Here is a 20,013-nt window from a genome sequence, read left to right as displayed (position 1 = left end):
ACTTTTGCTTTTTTCAAACATATATAGGATGGCTTGCCTGGGCACTTTATTCTGACTAAGTCATATGAAAAAAGCTAAGACAAAGCTAGTACTAGCATTATGTTAAGTCTTTTGACTCGTCCAGGATTGTGGGACAGTAAAATATGTATTTGTGCATGATGACACAGGGAAATTATAATTCCAAGCTAAAAACAAAGTTCACATGTCTAACCTTCCTCAATACAATCTGAGATAAACTGAGATTAAGCAGAGGTACTTGGACGAGGTTGGGCCTTTGGAACCAAATGGAGATCGTTGTGTGTTCCATTTGTTTCAAATAAAATAAATCAACTGAAACACCCTTTAGGTTTCTGACTAGCTCCAACCTCAGAATCCAACATGGAAACTTTCAGCACATGAAAATGATGATAAATGCATTAATACACAATTTTTCCATTTGCATCTCCTTAAATCAGCCGCACACATGAACATCCTCTACAAGCAAGCTTTCTAGAAGTGCTTTTCTGTGTGGAATTTAGGATTTATTACTGATTTTACCATCACACATTGCAGAAAGCTTCTTTTTACGAGATCTACATTCCCAAATGTCTGACAGCATTAATTTTAATATTCCCTCCAAGATGACCATGAAATGCATTCTGTCAAAAAAAAAATAATGTTGATTTTAGGAGGTTAAAATACCTTATTTTTCAGCTTGTCATTGTATTCCTGATTGACCAACATCCAAAGCAGATTTTATAGTTATCATGGGAAGTAAAAATGTATTAAAAGATTCCTGCAGGACTCAGAAGTGCTAAATCCCTTGTTGGTAGGGATGTTTCTGCTTGCAAATAACCAATAATGTTCCATGGGGGAAAAAAAAACCTTGTAATGAAAAACCGATAATGTATGTTTAATATAATGTCACACACACTGTCATGCCATTTCAGAGATTGGAGCTTTTTTAGGATGGCAGCAGTACCCTTTCGCCGTGGCTGCTCTCAGGCTAACTGGTCATCAGCCTTGAAGGATGTGAGCTCCAAGGTAGCTACCTAAAATAACTTATAAATAAGATATTGGAGACAGACATTAAACTATTATCATTTTTACATTAAACTCACATTTTACAGGCTTCTTTATTAATTTATCTTTTATCTATGCTGCATTTATTTCAGTTTATTGCAAGTGACATTGACTCCAATTAATAGCAGTTTAAAATCTGTCTCAACTGGCCTTCAGGCCCATGCAATTTGTTATATTTGTAGTCATGATCTTTGACCTCAGTAGAGAATAAATACATGTTTTGGGCTTTTTTCTGGTAATTTTGAAAAACAGAGGCTTACTGCCTAAAGACAAAACAACGTGACACTGTACCATTACCTCATTCGGTCCAGTTTAGATGGAGCACAGAGCACGTCTTCACATTCATTAGGTGTAGCCTTCCTTTAAATAGTGCTCTCCTTGCTTGTGTCTTCACTGTTTTTGGCTATGTTGATACTTGCGTGTCCATTGCTCACCTCATTTCCCTCCAGTCCATTTTCGTTCTCCTGATTCCTCAAAGATAACTTCTTCTGCCTCTTGACAATTATGACGTAGAGGATTCCCCCCAGTATGTTCGTTAGGAAGTATAGTCCAGTAATCAGCCCCAAGAATGTAATTCTGGAAGCAAAGTTAGTTGGAATGGTTTAGATGAGCAATTTTATCAAGTACTTTAAAGTAAACTCTGGGCCACCCTTCGTAAATGACCGATAATACTTTGTGATGTGTACCAACTCAGTTTATGTGACAGTTCTTAACTGTGTAAAACATTTGACTTTCACATTTAAAAGGTAGCTTACTAAGCTGTAGGTGACCAGTTGGAAATACAAATTTGTGAGAAAACATGATGGTTTCACTCGGAATCACAGTGAATTTGTAAATACAACACTTTTTCAAGAAGTCATATAGGTGGTCAGGTCTGCAAAATCATTGCAGACAACTTGGTGATGGTGGTAGAGGACCAAAGTGCCTGCCCTGTAACCAAAGGTTACACAAGCTTGAGACCCATCTGTTGTAGCCGCTGTGCTCTTGGGCTAGACAATTAATCCGCTGTCTCTGCTGGTGGTGGTCAGAGAGAATGGTGGCCCCAGTGCTTGGCAGCCCCAGGGCAGCTGTGGCTACAATGTGCAGTAGTGGTTGTAGGCACGGGCAGACCGGGCGGCTGCCCAGGGCGGCATTTTTTCATGACACAAAAGGGGTGTCTGAATCAACTGTATGAGATGGCTGAAGTCAGTCACACCTTGATGTTTATCCATACAACGCACATTTAATTCATAATATTATAAATACAGGCTTATAATTCCTTCATGTTTTTCTGAATTGTGTGAAATGGCCCAAAAAAAAAAGAGGAAAAACAAAACAATTTTTTGGTCACCCACTAAGGTCAATCGGTTTAGTCTTGACTCCTGGTTGTTGTCGTTGACGATTGGAAACCTGTTTATTGCGTTGAGTGCCAAACAAGATGGACAGAAAAAGGCCAAAACCATCAGGTGCCCAATTTAAGAAAAGAAGAAAAGAAGAAGAGGAGAAACAGGCTAAAGATAATACGTTCTCATTCAATTCAATTCAATTCAAATTCAGTTCAAAGATACTTTGTTAATCCCAAGGGGAAATTAGAGTTTCAGCTGACGCAATTCAGAGATCAGACATACATAGGCAAAGACACATGACAAGAATTGGTGACTGTGGTCATTCGCAACCCTGAGTCGCGCTACCTTAATAGAGATCAGAGGGTTACATGAGGATTGGTTCAGGTGGAGGGAAAAAAAGGCACTTCAGCGTTACCCTCCACAGGGAGGGCAGCTTTGCTATGCAAAAAAACACCTCAGACAGAGATGCAACAGACTTCAGGCATTACACAACATAAGTGTCCACTAGGTGGGGTGGTGGGTTTGGGACTCTCCACACGTCAGTTCCTGCGGCCACGATAAGCAGCGCACATCACCTCAGTCTGGGCAGGGGAAGAAGGTTGTTGAGTTTTGGAGGGCACAGTGACTCCAGGAACGATTCGGTGGCCTTCACAGCCTGCAGTCCCGCCCAGACTGGGATAGGAGACAGAGTTGCCATAGCGACGGCAGCATTCCACATTCCTTCTGAGGGGGGAGTATTCGTTGCAGCCTCACAGGCTCAAGGGCACCAGATTCAGATTAGAAATTGTTTTGGGGCCAGACAGAGATAATTTCCTCTCTGTCTTAAAGTTCCGTTGGTCCTCAACCTCTCAAAATCCCAATAATAGCGTAAATTACTATATCCCAATCCGTGCTGATTCGTCCACATGCTCTTTGATGGCATCCATCTTTTGTGCCAACGCATGAATCTCAGCCAGAGTTCCAAGATTACAATTCATCTCGACAATTATATGAGTCTGTGAGCTTGGGGAGAGCGCCAATATTCCTCGACAGCTCGTTAATTTTCCGGTAAGCCAGGAAGCCTCCTAGGCCAAAGAGCAGGAGACCTGACACCAACACCACAAATATCCAGACGTCTTCAGAATCCTCTACAGACAGCTGAGACAGGCAAATCAGGTTCCACTGTTTCCAGGAGTCCATGATATGCTCAACTGGGTCTGTCCCAGAGGGGCATCCGGGAGCCCCGTCTCCCATTCTCATCGTTGAAAATTTTTTATCAATCGTGTTGAGTGACCAGCTGACCAGGTCCATTTTTAACTGGTTAACTGGGTATTTTAACGGTTAAATTAGGTCAACTAATTGCTAACAGAGCAAATAGGGCTGAAAGTTTAAAATAAAGGGTTCGAATAAATTCCTTGAATTCTTTTTTAATGATTCAAGTGTGAGGATTCGTTAAATGCGCACTGCAGTCTGCGGCCTGGCTCCTGAACAACAACAAAAACACAATGATCATGATTCATGTTCACATACTAATGAATAAACTCTACAAGCAGAAAAAAAGCCACAGTCCTCACTAACTATCCTGTTATTAGCTTTTCCAGTAATACTGAACTTGTTAATGAAATGCATTACTGGTCTACTAATCATAGTGTAACTGTGGATATATTTAGATATGTTATTTTAACTAGGATGATGAGTGATATTAATACCACCTAAACTGTTACTGAAATATAGGTGAATTTTGTTCTATTAAATATTAATTAACTATAAATATCAGTTGGGAAAGAGGAAACTAGACAACACCCATTGATTTAATACATATTGTTTAGGCTTTTATAAGAAGAGTCTGACATTGCAGCCTTATCATTTAGTTGTTTCATTTCGCATCTTTAGCAGCAGACCACAGTCTTGTTTGGACATATTAGTCAGAAGTGTGGCTCCTTCATTGCATTTGTTGCACTGATTATTTTTCACATGGTTTGTTCAGTAATAAAATGTGGCCTTTCTGGTAGTCTACAGTTGTTGTTTTTTTTATGTCAGTTTAAATTGCAATTTTAGGGGCAATTCTAAAAAAATTTGGATCATCTGCCACTGGTCAGGATGAGCCACCCTCCTCCCCTGTTGGACAAGACCTGCCATCGTCCACATCAGCCACAGCCTTGAACCTTGAGGATGAGCTTCCATCTACACCCTCAGCTACTATGTCTCCAGAGTTATCAGCAAAAATATGTGATAGTGAGGATAAAGACCTTGCTGCTTCTTTTTCTACCCATTATGAGCCTTCAGGTGGGTGGGTGTGTGTCTGTGTGTATATTTGTTTAGAGGGGATATACCTAGACTCCAAGTTTACTGGGCAACTGCACCTTTATGTCATTTAAATATTTCTGATAATTTGAGTAGGTCTATGTGTAATGTTTCATTGCTATGTGCTTTGGGTAATGTGCCAATATGTTGATAGAAATGCCCGGAGATGCACCCCCACTGAGCCCCACTGCTGAGGAGGAGTCTTTGTCAAGTGACCTTGCTAACTGGCCTTCACCTCGGACTGACAGGATTCGGACTGAGCTGGTACGTAGAGGACCAAGTAAGGTGTCACCTGACTTTGTTTTTCCAAGGAATGAGAGTGATGGGAGAAGTTGCCATCACCACTATTTCAGGAAGACATTAGTAAGTGGTGAAAAGATGGCGAGTATTCCACTGTGAGCGACAGCCTCTTTTGCTTCTGCTGCAAGTTGTTTTCCAATAGGAACATTAATTTAACAGGTTCTGGAATGGCAAATTGGAAACATGCGAGCACTTACCTCACATCACATGAAAACAGTACAGAGCACTTCAATTCCATGAAAGCATGGAAAGAACTGGCAGTGAGGATAAGAAGTGGGAAAACTATTGATAAGCAGGAAATGGCACTTCTGGAGGATGAGCGGGTGAGATGGACAGCAGTATTGACACGTCTCGCTGCTATTGTGCAGTCACTGGCAGTTCGAAATTTGGCTCTAAGGGGACATACAGAAACACTTTTCACACCATCAAATGGGAATTTTCTCAAAGAGGTTGAACTGATGCCCAGATTTCATCCCATAATGAAAGATCACCTTAACCATGTCAAAAGAGGAACAGCAAGTCACAACAGCTACCTAGGTCATCATGTGCAAAATGAACTTATTGATATGTTGAGCAGCAAAATCATATCTAGTGAATGATATCAAGGAGGCAAAGTTTTTTCAGTAATTCTGGACTGCACCCTGGATATAAGCCACACAGAACAGTTTTCAGTGGTCATTAGAGTGGTGTCACTGATGGAGAAGCCCCAGATCAAGGAACATTTTATGGGGTTTTTGGAGGCAGAGGAGTCCACAGGCCAGCACTTGGCATCCATGATCTTGAGAAGACTTGAGGAGTTGGGAATTCCTTTCGAAGACTGCAGAGAACAGTCATACGACAATGGGGCAAACATGGAAGGCAAAAATAAGGGAGTTCAAGCCAGGCTCTTAGAAAAGAATCCCCGAGCTCTGTTCGTACTATGTGGAGCACATACATTGAATTTAGTTGTGTGTGTGAGGCTGCTAAGGGATCTGTTCTGCAAAAGCTCTACACTTTATTTTCAGCCTCCGCCCAAAGATGGGCCATCCTGAAGAACCATGTGAACATCACTCTAAAGATGTGGTCAGAAACAATGTGGGGGAGCAAGGTCAAAAGTGTGGAGCCCATGAGGTACCAGGGAGCTGCAGTGAGGGAGGCTTTGAGGTGAGAGACAAAACCAAAGACCCTGCTATAAAGACTGAGGCCCAGTCTTTGTCTGAGGAGGTGGGATCGTACCGTTCCAGCATCTGCACGGTTGTTTGGTATGACATTCTATCTGCAATACAGCATGTCAGCAAACTTATGCTGTCTCCAAATATGCATGTGGACCTAGCTGTGAGTCTTTTGAAGAAGACTGAGCAAGGTCTCCACAGCTACAGGGCAAGGGGCTTTGTGACAGCACAGATGGCAGCCAAAGACATGTGTGAAGAAATGAAAGTGGAGGCTGTTTCGAAACAAAAAAAGGTTGAGGTCCACAAAGTGCTGCTTTTCATATGAATCACATGATGAGCCTTTCAGTGATGCCCTTAAAAGGTTGGAGGTTGGATTCTTCAATGTTGCTGAGGCAGCCACGTCAGCCACACTGGAAATTGTGCTAAACAAATTTGGGGTTTTGACCAATTTTCCATGGCTTGCAGATGAGGAGCTGACAGAGCCATGTGAGGAACTGAGCACCACACTGCACTTTGATGTCCGTGCGACCTCACGACTGCCGATCGGTAGCTGGTCACGTGGTGTTAATCGCCTCTCGTAACCCCCTGTACACCACACGACCGCTCGGCGCAAAACTCACCCCGATCTCGTGGATTCTCGCACGACTGGAAAATCGGCTCAAAAAAGTGAAAAAGTCGCACAGTGTACACCCGGCTTTACTGAAGACATAAAATAGCTCATAAAGGGATTGGGTTAAGGGGATACACACTGCATTTACATGCAGTGTCAGATAACCTAATTGTTGCCTAATTGTTGCTGAAGTCAGACCCCCCCCCCCCCCCGTGTTCTATCTGGCTGTGAAGCAAACAGAATTATGGTCTGAATGCTGGTGACAAGCGGTACAGATTTATGCTCAGGTGGAGCATCAAAACTTCTGCTTTTAATGTCACACCTGATACTTGAAACTTTATTGTTATTGTTTTTTGAATGCTTTGTAATTCTGACCAGACACAGAGACAGAGGTGACAGAGAAAGGAAGAGACAAAAGAGGGGGTGGGGGTTTCCACAGAAATAAACAATCAATGATGAACAGAGGTCTGCTTCTAGACCTGCAGAAAAGGGACACACAACAATACAACAGGTGCAAGCTTGTTGAGGAAATATAAAATCAACATTGTTTTACTGAAAAATCACACGATAATAAATCACAGTGAATTTTGTGCCAACCACATCCTTAAGACATGTGTTGAACGTGCCCAAGTCCATACTTATGAGAGCACCATGTGAGCACCTATGTGTGTACATGCACTTGTTTATGTAAGGTTTCTCTATAGGAGCATCCAATAGAGAGTGTGAGGGGCCACAGATCTGCCCCCCAAAGGTGTGTAGGAGATGGAGGGAGCTCCAAGTCCCAGAGATCCAAGAGCTGCCCCAGATCACAGGGACCCAGCAACCCGGGACCCAGGGGCGACCAGTCCCGCCGGGGACCCAGCAGAGCCCAGGGACTCAGATCCCACCAGGCAGCCACCGGGATTAATCAGGCAGATGCCAAAAATCTTAAACTCCCTGACCTGGGAGCCGCGAACACTCAGGCAGACTTTAAGGCACCACACTTCACACCAAGTGTGGCAGGGGGGAGGGGAGGCGAAGATGTATAGTATCAAAAAAAGTCCCAGGAGAGGGGAGGAGTCAAAGGCCCCACCTGACATATACAGTCATACACAGACACAGTCACACAATCCCTCCCTCATGCTCACACATACACATACAACCAAAGACCTACAAAAATGCACACCAGACACCCACTCATGCTCCCCATACACACCTTATTCACTCTGGTTCCGGTACTGTTGCATAAAGGGTAGAACCATCACCGGTCCCCAGAGTTCAACCATTTCTGCTGGGGTGCTGATGAGCAGGCTCCCCCGCCCAACGCTGAGCAAAGCAACCCATCACCCCCGACCCCAACCAGACAGCCAGATCTCCCTCCTAGTCTCCAGCCCCGGGAAGCCAAGCAACAGCAGAGGTGTGCTAAGACCCCTAGTCTCCCTCCCCCTGCTCCAATGGAGTGTTAGTGTGTGTTGATGAGGTGTATCTCATGGCTGTGGTGAGCAGACAGGGCAGTCATCGTCTGGCCTACGCCAGCTGATGCCACCACACCACCCCACTTGCACCCACAGCCCTGTGTCTAAGTGCAGTTTAAAATTGGAAGTGGGCACCGGCACTCGGGATGAGGCTGAAAAATCCCCCTGCCAAATGCCGTTGGATGTACTCACTCCCAAGGCCCTAAGTGTGTGTTTGCGTGGAATGTCGTTGGGGGGGGGGCTCCCAAAGGGATTAGCGGGGCTGACACGCGTTTAACAGTCAGAGGTGAGGGACTGATGCGGCAACATTACTACCAAGCGAGGCAGAACGAATGTTGCAATATTCGCGCAACACCATGCATGGTGCGTTTATAGACATAACATTGCGGTAATATCATGCTGATTTGCCAGTATGGTGTGTCCTATAAAAGCACCTATTGATTATGTGAGGGAGCAGGAGGAGAAAAATGTGTGGGGATGGGGAGGAATTGCTGGTTGGCCTAAGCCCTCCAGGGAGCAGGCTCCCCCACTGGCTCCAATAGGCACCTCTGTTGCCAAAATGCCACCCAGGGCATGGAGACCCCAGCCCATCTTGCCAGGGCCCAAAGCAGCGGCATCGCAGAGCCTCACAGAGTCCAAGGGCACCAACCCAGCCCCACCCCAGCAGAATATATACTCCCATCCTTGCATTTGCACTACTTCCAGAATATATAAGACATAGGACATCCAGGTAAGGTTGGGTCCTCCCCCTCTTGGACATCCCCCTCCCCTGTGATGGGACAGCAGAGGAGCCAAGGTCTACCTGAGGCCCCTGAGAATGGGTCAGGCACTGCCGCATGCTCCCGCCTTCTTCCTGGCAGCATGTATGTCAGGACCCGACCCCAAAGGCCCCGCCCAGGTTCCCACACGGGGCCGGCCACCCCCACACCCCAAGCCCCCAGGCCCCCACCCAGACCTGCTCAGGGGCAATGCAGCTGCCAGACAGCAACCCATGGCCACCGCCAGGACCCCCAAGGGGCCCCACTCACAACTGCCAATAGTCCACTCCCCGAGGCAACCCAAGCACCTCCAGAGGGGGGCAGCAGCCCCCCAGTCCCAGACACCCCCAGTGAACCCACCTCCAGGGAACGTCCGGATACTCCAAACTCAGACCCTCCACCCCATCACCCACATCATCCCGCAGGGCAATGTCAATGATCCCCCATCATCGCTATGTGATGGAACCGATCAAAGGAGCTCAGATAGATTGATTTAAAGGGGAAGCAGAGGCTGTATCAAGTGTAATATGATCTAACAAAAGATTTCTATACTGGTTAATGCAAAGAGTATCTCTATTTTTCCAATTCATGAGGATAGTTTTCCTAGCATTGCATATGGCAGTCAGAACCACGTGAACCAAAGACGTTTCAATCGGGACATCGTCCAGGTTTCCCAATAAACAAAGAGAGGGGGGAGTTGGGATATGACATTTCCAGTGTTGGGAGTAACGTGGTACAAAAGTAATTAATTACTGTAATGCATAGCTTTTTGCTGTAATGTGGTAATGTAAGGCATTACAGGGAAAAAAATGGTAATATTTACTCGGTACAATTGTCAGTAGCGCGGTAATTACAATGCATTTTTAAACCCAGAATCAAGACGTGGGTTTCCTAAAAATTCAAATTGCGGGAAGCCTAAAAAAGATCCAGTATCCACATATATTATGTCATTTATGGTCTCAGCTTTGCGGGCATTCTATGAGCAGAGAGGACGCAGCGGTAATGGCTCAAATACTCCAGCTGAGTCACGCGCGCGGCCGCTGTTATATTCACAAAATCGCTCCACCAAAACAGTCATTCGTTTGCGATCGTTTATATCAGCCCATATTCTCTGGTACTTCACGTTTCTTTTCAGCTGAGTTCATAATCTGTGCCCCGGTGATTTCAACTCGTTGCTGCTGCAGCGCAGCACATATTAAGGTTTTTTTTTTTCTTGCGTTCGGTAGATCCCTTTGGCTGATTAGTCAGAAAGTAGGAAATCTAGGAAACAGTTTTTCTGGAAGACGGAGAAAACATGCAGCATGCAGGAAGGTTAGAGGGAGATAGGGCAGGAAATTATTCCAATAAAATCAAGCAAACAAAACAAAGTGCTTGAAAAGAAAAAAAAAAGTAGGTAGATTTATCCCGAATACACATTTTTACCAGTAAAAATCAATAATATATAAGCATTTAATATTTATACATGTGATAGAATCACCCCAGAAGTCAGTCCCACATCCAGGGCCGTATCAAGGCATTTGGGGACCAATGCAAATATAGGCTTGGAGCCCCCACCACCTCACTCCCTGCTCAGTTAATATAAGATGGCAGCGTACTGAGAGTACAGATTGTCGTTGCTTTTATTTAATAAACAATCATTTTAAAGCACTGTTATTATATCTGACTGTTTTTAACAGCGATCCTAGCTCAGACACCACATCACTTTCAACATATATGTCATGAGCTCACTGAGCGTCAGATTACCAGATTCATATTGAAGTTGTTTTGGTGAAAGTAACTTAGAGTAATGCAAAAGTAGTGTAATGCCTTACATTTTAAAACCAGTAATATTGTAATGTAATGAATTACTTTAAAATGAGGGTAACAAGTAATAAATAATGCATTACAGTTTTGAAGTAACTTGCCCAACACTGGACATTTCAGACACTTTGACAGGTCTTCACATACTCTACCCCAAAATTCCTGGACAGGTGGACAGGACCACAGTGCATGAATGTAATTGTCAGCAATGTTGTTTGTGCAGTGTGTACAGGTGTCAGATGACACAAACCCCATCTTGAACGTCCGATGACCTGTATAGTGTACTCTGTGTAGAATTTTGTACTGAATTAATTGTAAATTGGGGTGTCTGATAATTTTAAAAGTTTTTAAACAAGTTTGGGACCAGAAGTTCTGGTCAAAGCTGACCTCCCATTTTTCAATGGGACTGTTATTCTATTGTCTATTTTCGACAGTGTCTTCTATACCTTAGAGGCTTAGACAGTAGTTTGGGGGTTTGAGATTTTAGAAGTCTAATACCCTTGGTGGTGCTTGTAATTCTATTTTATTTAGCTTAAATTTTTGTTTAACTACAGATTTAATTTGGTGATATTCTAAAAAGCTATTCTCATCTATTCCAAATTGGGAGACTATTCTATTAAATGGGATGAAGTCCAATCCTTCATATATGTGTTCCAGGTATAGGATTCCTTTACTTTTCCAGTCCGGAAGGTTCATCATTTTGTTATTTTGCAGACTATCGGGATAATTCCAGATAGGTGTACGTCTGCATGGTACTAGTTAAGACTCTGTCAGACTTTTTAAATGCACATATATATACACCTCAGAACAGCTGAAGTCGAAACAAACTGGACTACTCCTAATCGAGCTAAGGCACCCTGATAATGCGGTTAGAAAACCACATTTCTCTGCAAGTAAGCAGCATTCCAGCTTAGCCAAGCTATGATCGGCCTGGACATTCCCCCTTGCAGAATTAACGAGAATGTGGAAGAATTTCTCATGTTTACTCACAGGACTCTGCATGAATCGGAAAAGTAACACCATCAAACAGTACAGTGTGTACCAAATGTACTATCAGGGCTGCTGACAGCCATTCTTGTAGCCATTGTGTTTATGCTGGTTTTTCTTTAACTGTTTGTTTACTATTTGTTGCTATTGGCTAACTAGAAAAATGCCAACACAAAAAGGCACATGACGAGCGTACTTCATTCAATAATTGGATTTCTCTTACAGACATGTATAACTAGGGTAAAGGCTCCCACTCTGGTTAAGCTATTAGCTTGATTAATGCCATAGCTCAATTTAGCTTCACGTGTAGCCCCACTGACATATGTCAAATGCTGTTTAAAGATTTTCACTAACAGTGACAGTCCAGTGATATCCTGATCACCTTTTTTTCAGATGATTGCTAAATTTCATGTCGATATTTGAGATAAAGAAACATGTGATTTACCTAAAAGCGTTAGCATCATAGATTCTACATGCTCCACGTCCTCCACATTGCTTAGTGCCCCACTTCAAACATGTTAGGTCAATCAGTGCTCCAAAATATATTGGGGGAGGGATGCCACCTGACAACACAAAGTCACATGTGCCTCATGTCATCAATGTCACAACTAAAGTTGATCTATGTGTTTTATTTCTTAAGGTTCAAGTACTCACCTAATGTTCTTACAATCAGCGTCTGCATACCCAATGCTAAAGACTTTAGATCTGGTTGTATGGATCTGTATCAAAGGAAAACAAGAGCTTTCTGGGTTTTATTGAAACCAGATTCTGAAGAACGGAGCACTAACAAAAAATAGACTATTTTTTTGAGTGGTGATCAACAAAACATAAAATAACTTCAATTGAACAAACAAACATACATCTTCTCTGATTTAAAATCTGACAACAGTTTTTTTAAAATCGTAATTGTTACCATAAAATTTGCCCTTTTGAGCTTTAGCATTAGTATTAGTTACCGAAGCAGAACAATGTATCCTGGTGTACCACCGCACGCAGACATGAACGATCCCACCACGGACAACGCCATGTAGATTTTAAACTTGCTGTCACATTCACCTTTCCTAGGACACTGACCCAACACAGCTGACATGTTTGTAGCTTTCATTACCGAGTCACTGATGCAGGTACAGTTGTGGAACACCTGAGAACGAGAGAAAGCAAATAGGACCTAAATTGACAACAAGACCTCGACATTTTTACATTAAATAAAGAGCATTATTAAATTGTGTGCAGACGTAGATTTTTTCCCCTGTGACTAAATGAAATTATTGAAACATCATAAAAACTGGTACTTCATCATAGTGGCAGCTGATGCAGTCTCCTCATTAATAATACATGGAGTTGGTTTCCCCACCACTGTGGGGTCAAGACGTTCCCTAATTTTAGAAATATTGCACAGATGGAAGAACCTAGTCTCATTTCATGAGAGATTTAATGGGCAGGGGCCCTATTTTAAAGCTTGCGTATACACAAAACAAGGTCTGGAAGTTGCTTACACCACTTTCTACAGGTTTGCAGCCCTAGCGGAAAGGACTAACGCTCTATTTCCCAACACCCTTCACCAACTCCACCAGCAGAATTCCTGGCGTTCCTAGCCAACCAGGAGATAAAATCTCTCCAGTGTGTCCTGGGTCAACCCGTGGACCTCCTGCTGGTAGTACATACCTGGAACATCTCCTGTGGCAAGTGTCAAGACAGCAATATCACCATACACACAAACCACCTCAGGTGGCTCCTTTTGGCATGGAGGAGCAGTGACTCTACTCTGAGTCTCTCTAAAATATGTGAGCTAATCATCCCATCTCTAAGATTGAGATGTTGAGAGAGAAATTGTAGTCAATCTTCAAGTCATTTATGGATAAACAAAAAAAAAAATACCATCCCTAAACAATCAATCCTGACAAACCTTAAGCATCGACTATGCAATAATTAGCTGTCATCAGCAAGGCTTTTTGCCCAAGTCAACTGTGAAGGTGACCTGCAGGGGTCTGTATAAAAACACCGCAAATAATTACAGCTTTCATTCATGGAGGGAGCAAACTGTGATGATCAGCACTTGGGATAATCTTAAAAGCTTTGGCCACAGTTGTCAGATGTTGGGATTGTCTCCAATACAGCTCATAATATGGCTACTTTATCACTGATTAAAAAAGTACAAATCTACTATGGACTAATTAAGAGATTAAGAGATTAAAAGTGCTTTTATTGTCGAATTCTTCAAAAGCACTTCACATACAAAATAGCTGAAACTACGTTTCTCATTACCATGGGCGGCGTTAGGCCCGGCTACTTGGGCTCAAGCCCCGAATGTTTTATGAAAAGACTAGTGCATGCTACGTGTGTGTGAGTGCTCGCACACGTGCGTGCGCATGTGTTAAACCCCAGATCTTCTTCAATCCTAAATCTGCCCCTGCTCATTACGAGATGCTTGAGTTGAAGGTTGAATCCCAAAAAGATGGTAAATGGCCTGTATTTGATATAGCACCTTCTAGAGTACTGGAACCCCCCAAGGCGCTTTACAACACAATCAGTCATTCACCCATTCACACACACATTCACACGCTGGTGCGGATGAGCTACAATGTAGTCACAGCTGCCCTGGGGCGCACTGACAGAGGCGAGACCGCCAAGCACTGGCGTCACCGTTCCCTCCGACCACCACCAGCAGGCAAGGCGGGTGAAGTGTCTTGCCCAAGGACACAACGACAGCGACAGACTGAGTGGTGCTCGAACCTGCAACCTTCCGATTACGGGGCGAGCACTTAACTCCTGTGCCACCGTCGCCCCATTTTGGTCAGACTTTCCCTGCCTTGGGGACTGTGGACAGAAAAAAGTCAATGGCTAAATCTGGTGCAATCTTGTTCTCTCTTTGAATATTTTTGTTGTTTGTATTTTGTCCCCATTTGACAAATAAACCAGAAATAATTCCCCCCCCCCCCCCCCCCCCATCCTGTTTTCCTGTGTCATCTTTGTTTGGGCCTGCATGATGAAGCCATACCATTGTCCTTCCTGTTCCAGAGGAGGTCTGGCAACCAGCCAAGCACGGTGAGGCATATGTCATGCCGTTGTACGCACACACCGGATCCCAGTGCTTCAAGGAGCAGGAGCAACCCATGTTGCACTCTGACAACAAGCTCTGTTGGTTGTAGGAAAGTTCTGGATACCTGGTGCACACAAATACAAATACACTCTATTTGGTTGAAAATAAGTGAAGATGTCCATTATTTGTACACAAGTCAAAAACGGGCTTCCTACCCTTTATAAGAGACGGTGAGGCCAGCCACCTCCGCATTGTCACAATGGAGGAAGTTCTGAATTCCTAACATGCAGAAGGACCCAATAGAAGCAGCCATGGCTACCCTGGCTGCTCCAACAATACTCAGCTTAAACCGCTTCAACACAAACCCGCCAGTGATGATGCCCAGAGCTACTGCAGGCAGGTTCATGATGCCTGCGTGGATGAGTGGATTGATTTAAGTTAGCAATTTACGGTTCATTTGCTTTCTTTTTTAAAAAATAAATAAAATTGTATTAATATAAAATGGTAAAAGTACTGCTGTCACAGACTCTTGATTTGTTAATTTCAGCTACTGCTTCACTTTGGTGATCATAGAACAATCAGTGTTCAAACAAGAACATTATTGGATAGCCGGCAAGACAAACAGTCATTAAAATGGTATTAATAGCTACCGGACTAGACAAACATTGACACAAAAGGCGAGTCCACGAAGGACCATTTAGAGCTCTAGTTCATCACACACAATCACACTTCCCTTCAACAACATCATTGTTCCAGTTACAGTAAACTCAGAGGGAACAGAGGGCTTTACCAATGAGAAAAATGGCCTTGGATGCTGACTGGCCAAAAGTCTGTTCCATAAACTTTGGCTTGAAGGTGATCATGCCAATGAAGCTATTGACTGAAACCAAATTGGTGAGAATCATCATTGAATAGATGCTGTTCTTGAAAAGTCTCTTTATGGAGGGGATGAAATCTGGTGCATAAACAACAACAAAAGAAAAGATTGTTATCTGTTCTGGCTTCAACTTCCAGGTTTCTGTCAGATGTTCAGCAAATAAATCAAACTTTACCTTTAACCATCTCCTGGAACGTGACCAGTTTCTCCTTCTCATCCCCGTGAGCTTCATCTGGCAGGAAATGCTCCTGTTCAGTCACAGTAGCCAGCTCTGTGTTTGTGTGGTTGCTATCCTCTTCCCCCTGTTTGGGCAAGGACTTGGGAAGGAAAAAGAAGGGGATACTTGATAGCAGAATCACTGTGCCAGACACTATGAAGCCCAGCCACCAGGCTCCAACCCAGCGAGAGTCCTTGTAGGTAATGGTGATGCTTTCTGGGAGAAAGGTAACAACAGTGAATAAAGAGATATTTGTAAGTGGGGTTATATGTGTGACCTCAATTAGGAGAAACAGAGTTTACGTGTGACCGGCATACAGAACATTACAGTAGTCCAGGCAGGACAGGACGAAAGCATGCAACACAGACTTCAGATGAGCTCTGGACAGCATAGGCCTGATCCTGGATAGTTGTTTCGGATAAGAAAAAACAGGACCTCACCACCGTATTTATGTGAGTGTCAAGAATAAGTGAGGAGTCCATTTTTATCCCCAAATTACTGAGTATTTTCTTTTCATAGGGGGTCAATGGGCCAAGGTCAATATCAGCACCTGAGCCATTTCTTCTGCCAGGACTAAGTTTTATGACTTCCGTTTTGCTCTCATTTAGGTGCAAAAAATTAGATGCCATCCAACATCTTATGTCCTTCAAACAGTCCAGTAAAGGAGAAACAGATCTATCCTCCCCACGTTGAAGGGGGAGATCGATCTGGCAGTCATCAGCAAAAAAAAATTAATTTCACATTATGCCGACAAAGGAGGACTCCAAGAGGAAGCAAATACACTGCAAATAGGAGAGGACCAAGGACAGAGCCCTGTGGCACACCCCAACAAAGTCTCAAGCAGGGTGACGTCACCTTACCCATCTGAACACTAAATGTCCTGTCATGAAGGTAGGAGCGAAGCTATTGGAGGGCCTGCCCAGTTATCCCCACCCAATGCTGTAGTCGGTCCAGAAGGACTTCGTGGTCGACTGTATCAAAAGCTGCAGATAAGTCCGGCAATAGTAGGACAATGTCGTTATCCATGTCATAGGCTAAAAATGTGTCATTAAAAACCATTAAAAGAGCAGATTCAGTGCTGTGACCCGCCCTGAACCCTGACTGAAAGGTCTCCCATAAATCATTTGTGTTCATAATGGCAACCAATTGTGAATACACAACTTTCTCCAGCAGCTTTGAAAGAAAAGGGAGTTTTGAGATGGGTCTGTAATTAGCTAAGGTTGTCACATCCAGCCCCGGCTTTTTTAACATAGGATGAATAACAGCCTTCTTAAATGAGGATGGAACCATACTAGATGTAAGACTGCCATTTATGATTGCCAAAAGTTAAGGGCCTATCACTGGAAAGAGTTCTTTATAAATTCTAGGGGGCAGCACATCACAAGGAGAGCCAGTTGGTTTAAGCTGAGCGACCAGTTTTTCCAATTCCGATAAGAATACAGGCTCAAATGTTTCCATTGTAGCCTGGAGCGGCTCTGGGAGTAGAGAGTCAGGTGGTGAGTTTGTAACGGCAGCTCGAATAGCTGTAACCTTATCAACAAAAAAGTAAAGAAAATCATTGCAATTTTTAACTGTGGGAGGCAAAGAACTAGATAGAACTCAAGTAGTGAATTTACTACAGAAAAAAGAGTGCGTGGATCATGAGAATTTTTTTCCACGATATCAGCAAAGAACTTCACCCTCGCCTCCTTAAGTTTGCTGATAGTTAAACAAAGATTCTCTGAATATCTCACGAGAGACTTGGAGTCTGTCTTTCTTCCATTTCCTTACTGCCCTCCTGCAGGCTTGCCTGCAGGCCCGAACATCATCAGAGAGCCATGGTTCTGGTCTAGGCCTCGGCTTTCTAATTCTAAAAGGTGCAATTTTATCCAAAATATTTTTACAGAAACTGTCAAATTGGAGTGTAAGCTCCTCTGTATTAAGTGACAGTGTAGCTCACTTCCTTCAGCACATAGGAGCTCACCAAGCTCAATAATCTTTGTTGCATTTAAAACACGACGAAATCTCACATGAGAGGAAGTCACAGCAGGCACGCAGGGCAAGTTAAAGTCACATAGAATAATGGGCGAGTGATCAGAAAAACCCGGCTCAGAATCTCTACACCAGCAACAGAGAGACCAATAGAGAGCACTAAATCCAAGGTGTGTCCCCGTGCATGAGCAGGACCCAGGACCCACTGTGACAGATTAAGGGAGCCCAACAGATGTAAGAAGTCTTTAGCTTATCATGACAACACACATGAATATTAAAATCACCAAGAATCAAAACATGATCATACATGACCTGCATGTTTACAGACAGGAGGTCTGAGAAGTCCTTTAAAAAGTCCACATCAAATTTAGGAGGATGATGTATCAACGCCACGAGCAACAGAGGAGGTGTTACCTCTCTGTATTTGTAATATTGCTTACTTGTTATTTTATGATTTTATGTTTTTATCTTGCTCTTATACCCAGGTACTGGGAATGTTTTATGATGCTGTTCAGCACCTTGGGCTTCTGATAACGTTGCAGAAGGTGCTCTACAAATAAAATTGACTGACTGATTAATTGACAGTGACAGGACAGACTAATGTCTTGTCTAAATGTAGTTTAAACTAAAGTGTTTCACAATTATTATTACAAATACTGATTCTTACACACATATTTAGGTCAAGTAATATACTTTGCTTCACTTTTCTAGTAGGGTCTTGGGAAGCTGGTGCCTAACCCCGGCACTCACTGAGGGTAATGTATAGAGACAAATGCAGACACCTAGTCACACACTCACACCTATTAACAATTTAGTCATCAATTAACCTAACAAATGTATTTTAGGTCTGTGGGAGAAAACCCAGGGATCTGAAGGAAACAAATGGCATCCTAAGGGAAAACATTCTAACTCCATACAGAAAGGCTGCAGTCAAGTGTTGGACCTGCAAACTGTTTTGCTGGTAGAAAGCAGTGCTGACTTCTCCACCATTCTACCCTTTTGATGTTAATGCAATAAAAATCAGCTAGCTGAGGAATAAAGTAAGACCACACAATCTTCGTTGGTTTTGGTGACGTTCATACCAGAATGTCAGAAGTGCTCCTAAAGCCTAATTTATTCTTCTCCGTCTGCGTCGGGACGAACGCAAACCATTATCCGTCCTTTCAAGGATTCTGACAGGCTTACAAGACGGATGGAGTTGAGCTCTTTTTTCTAAACATCCGTCCGACAAGACGGAGAATGCAAGCTCATGATTGGTCAGGATGCCGCTGTCATCAACAACACTGCCATTGCGCCCTCAAAAACATAAAGAGAGCTGAAGATATTTAGCAGCAGAAACTTGAAGAATACATCACGGAAGAACTCTAAAAATATGAATGTTTTAATTTCCCGTGACTGGAGGAGTGAAAAGATATGCAGCATGCATTTTATTCATGTATGGAACTGAGGGGAGACGTGGGTTTAGAGGTGGCGATCAGATGAAGAGGTGGAGGAGAATGAGGGACACATTTTTCGTGTTAAAAAGTCTCTTAAATACAAAAAAAAATCACACACACACAGTATAAACACATAGTAAATGCACTATCTTGGACCGGATACATGACATGATACCAGCTCAGTGACCTAGTGGTAGAGTGTCCGCCCTGAGACTGGGAGATCAGGGTTCGATTCCTGGTCGGGTCATACCAAAGACTTTGAAAAAATGGGACCCAATGCCTCCCTGCTTGACACTCAGCATTAAGGGGGTTGGATTGGGGGGTTAAACCACCAAATGGTTCCCGAGCGTGGCTGTGTCTGCAGCTCACCGCTCCCCCAGGGGATGGGTCAAATGCGGAGAACAAATTTCGCACACACATCAGTGTGTGTGACAACTAATGGGACTTTAACTTTAACTTTAACAGAACAGCGCTACGCCCTCTGTTGTTCTGGAGGGGAATTGCTTTGCAACACTCTCCAGAAGGCGGAGAAGTCTGAAGGCAGAACGTCTCCATCAGTGGGTGTGTGTCTCTCCCTCGTGGAGCTGACAGATAAGTATAAATTAGGCTTCAGGGTCACTGTTGGTGACAATGAGACACAAGGTTTTGTGATTTTGCTACTATGGCTATTCTCCCTGATTTAGTTCTTCCATTTATTTCTGATACTTAAAACCCTAAAGAGTTTTAGACTGTAGCTGACTGA

At 43.4% G+C, this 20,013-nt stretch overlaps 1 protein-coding gene across 1 annotated transcript in view; it reads right to left on the bottom strand.

Annotated features, from left to right (window-relative positions):
* Positions 1 to 871: 871 nt before the first annotated feature.
* The window catches only part of LOC107383631 (solute carrier organic anion transporter family member 1C1), a 24,836-nt gene continuing 5,694 nt past the window's right edge, over positions 872 to 20,013 (bottom strand). The window contains exons 8-15 of the mRNA XM_015956398.3: positions 15,823 to 16,080; positions 15,561 to 15,725; positions 14,986 to 15,181; positions 14,729 to 14,894; positions 12,687 to 12,871; positions 12,385 to 12,449; positions 12,176 to 12,293; positions 872 to 1,638 (exon numbers count right to left, since the gene is read on the bottom strand). Coding sequence (XP_015811884.1) covers positions 1,425 to 1,638; positions 12,176 to 12,293; positions 12,385 to 12,449; positions 12,687 to 12,871; positions 14,729 to 14,894; positions 14,986 to 15,181; positions 15,561 to 15,725; positions 15,823 to 16,080 — 1,367 coding nt within the window. The 3' untranslated portion in view covers positions 872 to 1,424. The remainder of the gene's footprint in view (positions 1,639 to 12,175; positions 12,294 to 12,384; positions 12,450 to 12,686; positions 12,872 to 14,728; positions 14,895 to 14,985; positions 15,182 to 15,560; positions 15,726 to 15,822; positions 16,081 to 20,013) is intronic.

Source organism: Nothobranchius furzeri, chromosome 1, assembly GCF_043380555.1.
Source record: "Nothobranchius furzeri strain GRZ-AD chromosome 1, NfurGRZ-RIMD1, whole genome shotgun sequence".
Classification (NCBI taxonomy): domain Eukaryota; kingdom Metazoa; phylum Chordata; class Actinopteri; order Cyprinodontiformes; family Nothobranchiidae; genus Nothobranchius; species Nothobranchius furzeri.
Note: the sequence above shows the minus strand (reverse complement) of the source record. Positions and strands in the feature narration are given on the sequence as shown.